Below are 6,178 nucleotides of genomic sequence, written 5' to 3' on the forward strand. Positions count from 1 at the left end.
GAGTGACTGCGTCCGCTTCCGCGACGCCGCCATAGACGCGCGGTGGGACATCGCAAAGAAGCACAGACTATGTTTCAGATGTTTGAGATTCAGGAACAAACAACACACATGCAAGCCGAAGAAATGCGACATCAACGGGTGCGAGTATCTACATCACCGCTTGCTGCACTCGGAGCGAAAAAATAAGATCACCGACGCACCCGGCGAAGCAGTGAACGAGGCAGTGAACTCAACATGGATGCCACAGATGTCCTTTTTAAAAATAGCCCCAGTGTGCATTTCAGGACCGGCGGGAGTGGCTCGCACTTTCGCCTTACTCGACGACGGATCGACGGTGAGCCTCATCGACGACGAACTCGCTCGAGATATCGGCGCGGAAGGACCGGACGAACCACTCCACATAGCAACGTACGACGGGGAGAGGAAGACACGCAACAATTCTCGGCGCGTCAAGTTTAATATTGAAGGAAGCCGGGGACGACTTCGCATCGAAGCACGCACCGTCGACAATCTCCAGTTGGCGGCGCAGCGCATCCCCGGACGAGGCGATACGGGATTGCGGACACCTGAAGGGCCTACTGTCCGCTAAACGAGCGGAAGAGGCGAAACCCCGAATCCTCATAGGCCAGGATAACTGGCATCTCCTCCCTCGCCACGAAAACACTGTCAGGTAGGAGACATCAACCGGTCGCATCACTCACGCCGCTCGGTTGGGTGATACATGGAAGCCGGACTCGGACTCTGGGACACAGAGTGAATTTCGTCGGTCAAACCACGACCGACGAACGCACAGAGAACTTTTGCGAGATTTTATAACATCCGACAACCTGTTTATAGAACCCCGCAGGCCCAAGAACGACCCCGGCGAGAAGGCGCTCAAGATACTGAACGAACATACGGAGAGATCGCCGGAGGGAAGATATCAGACGGCCCTGTTGTGGAAATCGGACAGCGTGGAATTGCCGAATAACTATGAAAACACGCTGAAAAGGCTGCACAACATAGAAAACAAGTTGGACAAGAATCCCGACCTTAAAGAAAGGTATGAAGAGCACATGGAGGCCCTAGTCAAGAAGGGCTACGCGGAAATAGCGCCACGTGCGTCCCACACTACAAGGACGTGGTACTTGCCGCATTTCGCAGTCGTAAACGCTCTAAAGCCCGACAAATTGCGAGTTGTACACGACGCAGCAGCCAAAACAAAAGGTACGACTTTGAATGAGAATCTATTAACAGGGCCGGATTTGTTACAGCCTCTTCCCGCAGTGTTATTAAGATTCCGGGAACATCCCGTCGCTGTAACAGCGGACATCACGGAGATGTTCATGCAGGTGGGACTACGCGAGGAAGATCGCGACGCACTGCGCTACCTCTGGCGGGAAACCGCCGAGATAGCCGGCCGCCAGAGGTGTACCGAATGAAGGTATTAATCTTTGGCGCATCGTGCTCTCCTGCGACGGCGATATACGTCATGAATCGCAACGCGGAGAGACACCGACACACGCATCCTGAGGCTGTCGAGGCGATCAAGAAGAAACACTACATGGACGACTACCTCGACAGCTATGAAGATGAACACAGGGCGATAACAATCGCTACTCAGGTGCGTAACATACACAGAGAAGCTCACTTTGAATTAAGGAAGTGGACGAGTAACTCGCCCGCGGTGTTGAAGGCGCTCGGCGAATCGCCCAATGCAACCGAAGCGGTGGAAATAGAAAGGACTGAACGAGTCCTAGGCCTTATTTGGAGGCCGCAAGAAGACAGGTTGGCGTTCAACCTAGACTTGGCCCGCATACCGTCGAACCTACTGAGGCGAGAAGCACCCACGAAGAGAGAAGCATTGAAAATAGTAATGTCGTTGTTCGATCCTCTAGGGTTGGTGTCGCCGATAACTGTGCGGGCTAAACAGCTATTACAGGAGGTGTGGCGACGCGGCACCGATTGGGACGACCCGATCGACGACGAACTGTCCGCCGCCTGGGTGAACTGGCTCACCCATTTGAAGCAACTCAGCGGCGTAACAGTGCCGCGCTGCTATCCCGGCTACTCCCGAGCGAGAAAACTCCAACTCCACGTGTTCACCGACGCCAGCGAGTCAGCCTACGCGACCGCGCTCTACTGGCGCGCCGAGGACGACGACGGACGAGTCACAGTCACGTTACTGGCGGCCAAGGCAAAGGTAGCTCCACTCAAATTAACCTCCATACCACGGCTTGAACTACAGGCAGCTGTACTCGGCGCACGGATGGCTGCGAGTGTGACACAGGAGCACTCCAGGCAGCCAGAATCCACGACCTACTGGACCGACAGCAAGACAACACTGTGCTGGATCAGAACGGGAGCCAGGTCGTACAAGCCCTACGTAGCGCATCGAATCGCCGCGATAGAAGAACACACACAGGCGAATCAATGGAGATGGGTGCCTACACGCTACAACGTTGCCGACGACGCTACGCGCGACGTTCCCGACAACTTCACGCGGGAACACAGGTGGTTCAACGGACCAGAGTTCCTCCGCGACCCGCCCGAACTATGGCCTGCGGAGGAAACACAGCTGAGCACCGACACGGGTGAGGAAAGAGTGAACACTATTACAGAGCGTCGGGAGAAACAGTACAAGGAAGTCCTGCCCGACGTGAATCGATTCTCAAATTGGAATCGCTACGTTAGAGCTGCCGCCCGCGTACTACAAGCAGTACAACACTTCAAACGACGCGTCAACACGGTCCATTACAAGAGGACCAAGGCGGCCGCAAGCGAGAATCCGGATTGGAGGCGCAACGAAGCCGCGAAAAATGCGGCGAAACGAGTCGTACAAGCACCGGAGGAGCGATTTGTGACGCTCCCAGCCGAGTTGCAAGAAGAGGCCGAGCGCATAATCATAAAGGCGAGTCAGGAGGCCGCCTTCGAGGAAGAACTACGCTCACTCGAAAATGGAAAACCCGTGTCAAAAGAAAGCAGGTTGTACGCTTTGAGTATAACATTTATTAACGAACTCATTTGCCTCGACAGCAGAATTTCAGCCGCCGCGGGAGTAAGCGCCGCAACAAAGAACCCTCCGATCGTCGATGGCGAACATCGGGCAACGAAACTGTGGGTGGAACATGTCCACACACAACTCCACCATGCAGGCGTGGAGAGCGTCGTCAATTACTGTCGGCAGTACAAATGGGTCATTCGACTGCGCCCGACGGTCAAGGCGGTGGTCAGGAGCTGCGTCAAGTGCCGCCAGAGGGCGGCCACTCCACCGCAACCGATAACGGGAGACTTGCCTCCCTGCCGACTGGCGCATCATCACCGGCCGTTTACATACACCGGTTTGGACTATTTCGGCCCGCTCACAGTCACCGTGGGCCGGAGTAGTCAAAAAAGGTATGTCGCTCTCTTCACATGCCTAACAGTGCGGGCGGTGCATCTCGAAGTGGTGCACTCCCTGAGTACACAAGGAGCGATCATGGCTCTGCGGCGCATGACAGCGCACCGCGGGAGCCCCGCCGAGATCTGGTCCGACAACGGGACAAACTTCCACGGCGCAGAAAAGGAACTGCGCAACACCCTCCTCGCTGGCGCCGAACAAGAGGCGTCGCGGAGGGCGATTAGATGGCGTTTCATCCCTCCGGGCGCACCATTCATGGGTGGCGCCTGGGAACGGCTCGTGCGGTCGGTCAAGACCGCGCTGACGACGGTGCTTCACGAGCAGAGGCCACATGAAGAGACGCTGTCGACGCTACTCGCCGAGGTGGAGTTCACAGTCAACAGCCGCCCACTGACTCATGTGTCGGTGAACCCCGAAGATCCGGAGGCCCTGACGCCTAACCACTTTCTGTTGGGCTGTCAGGGCCCACTCGCCGCACCTAATTTTCCAGCCGAACACGGCTACGGCACACATGCCGACCTTCGAGCGTCGCAGCAGCTGGCCGACGCTTTCTGGACCCGCTGGTTACGAGAGTACCTTCCCGAGCTCCGCAACCGGCGGGAGCCCCGCAGCAAGGGACCAGAGCTACACATCGGCGACGTCGTGCGCATCGTGGACGGGACGCTCCCACGAAACACTTGGGTGCGTGGCCGCATCTGTGCTACGCATCCGGGACCTGACGGCGTGACGCGCACAGTGGACGTAGCCACGCGGGGAGGCGTGCTACGACGCCCCGTGAAGAAAATCGTCCTCCTGCACCCTGCGGCACCCGAGCGACGAGGCAGCGGCAACGAAGAGGCGGCGCCGCAATCGGCGGCGAGCACGTCCTGCACGTCTACATAATGTATCGCCCCCTGGACGCTGGGCGATACACGGCGGGAGAAATGTGCAGGACGCACACACGAAAAGAGCGAGACAGCGCATTCACGCATGCGCAGTAGGTGTGTCGAGCGAAACGACACACCAGAGAGGGACGGACAATGCGCCCGCGCACGTGTGTGTGACTGTTTTTTAGTGGTGCGTTATAAAGCGATCTCACGACCGAGATATTGAAGTGACAGTGTAGAAACTTTACGTAGATATAGTTTTTGCCTTTGCCTACCCCATGCCGTAAACATAGGTATTGTATATAAGTTCATATCAAAGTAAATAGCGTTTTTAAGGCCTTTGTGCGTCGTCTGTAGACAAATTTCTTGTGTTTTGTTATTGTAACTTTTTCGTATCGCACATAGGCGTATTATTTTTATGTATAGTTATAGGTACTTGATTTATCTATAAAACCGTGTAAATTTCACATAGGGGACTCCAGAGGTCCAACTTTTATTTATAAAATAGTGATAGCTAGGAAGTGAAAATGAGGCTGCAAAAAGGCTCTATTTTTTGCGGCTCTCCCTACGGGATAGCCGGGTTATATATAAGCGAATGCAATTTTGGCATTCGGGAGTTCGAGTTCCAGCAAGTTCAGTTCGAGTTCCAGCAAGTTCAGTTCGAGTTAAGAAAAGGAAGAAAACAAGAAGCCCTGAAGTGTTCCAGCCAGGAAAAACAGTGCAAGAAAAGGAGAGAGCGACGTGCATGCTGCAGCGCTCACGCCGCACTGCGAAACATACGCCGCTACTGTGTGTCCGCCGGATCATTGTATTATTTAACGTGTGTGAATAGTGAATATACGTTATAAAAACCTCCCGGGCCTTATTAATTGGCATTGCCACTTCCCCTCACGCAATCCAGCACTCATTGTGGGGACGGAAAGGCGTCCTGTGCCGATCCTACGCCCCACAATTACAGTGCTAGGTACGGCGTAGTGCTATATGTATGTTTTCTGTTAGCTATCTATCGAATAGGATGTTACGAAATAAAATATACAGGAATCATCAAACTAAGCGCTGTGGACATTTTATGCTACAGCCTATTAATGGACATCCTTTAGCTAATGATGATGCACCTACAAAAGTGATGAGGAACTGAAACACTGGCATACACGAAGCAGCATGATTTTCAGGAATTGTTATAAATACTAGCACGAAAAAAAAGGTTAAATAGCCTGTACTAATTTCCATCACAACAATTTACGAGTGCCAAAATAAGTCATTTGAATGTGTTAATTTATCGGATATGCATTAATTATGTGTTTCCACAAATTGGCCGTTCCACTGAACTCTATTGTTCGCCGGTTCAGTTACCGCCCAAAGCTAGAACCAATTAACAACGAACAATAGCGGTATTATTTTGTCGCGAATGAAAGCATTTCCAAACATAGTGGATAGTTTTGAAATGTTTTTTCCGCCGAAATATTTACGTATTTTTGTAGTACATTTCATTTTTTTGTATATGTTACTTATTTAATCGCGAATAAAAAAAATATATCTATTTGATGATTGCTGTTTTATTTCTTACTTAACTAGCTTTTGCTCGCAGCTCCGCCCGCGTTATAAAGTTTTTCAGGCTAAAGTTTCCCATTATAAAAGTAATAGTTTCCCGGGAGCCTATGTTCTTCCCTGGGTTTCAAACTGTCTCCATACCAAATTTCATCTTAATACGTTGGGTAGTTTTTGAGTTTAACACGTTCAGGCAGACAAATTCAGCGGGGGACTTTGTTTTATAATAAATTTTTGTATAACTTTTTAAGAGGAACAATCCCGTCATACATCATTGTTGCATAACTTTAACCGTTTACGCAGCGCACGCAACAGAAGCTCTCAAAACAAATAAATTTTCCCCGTTTTTGCAACATGTTTCATTACTGCTCCGCTCCTATTGGTC

The 6,178-nt window shown here is 52.0% G+C and overlaps 1 protein-coding gene across 1 annotated transcript; it reads left to right on the top strand.

Moving 5' to 3' along the window:
* The first annotated feature begins 1,471 nt into the window (after positions 1-1,471).
* LOC119190881 lies at positions 1,472-4,261 on the top strand. Its single transcript, XM_037444129.1, has one exon. The coding sequence runs from the start codon at positions 1,472-1,474 to the stop codon at positions 4,259-4,261; it is 2,790 nt and encodes a 929-aa protein (XP_037300026.1).
* The last annotated feature ends 1,917 nt before the right edge of the window (positions 4,262-6,178 follow it).

The sequence above is a fragment of the Manduca sexta genome, chromosome 27 (assembly GCF_014839805.1).
Source record: "Manduca sexta isolate Smith_Timp_Sample1 chromosome 27, JHU_Msex_v1.0, whole genome shotgun sequence".
NCBI lineage: Eukaryota > Metazoa > Arthropoda > Insecta > Lepidoptera > Sphingidae > Manduca > Manduca sexta.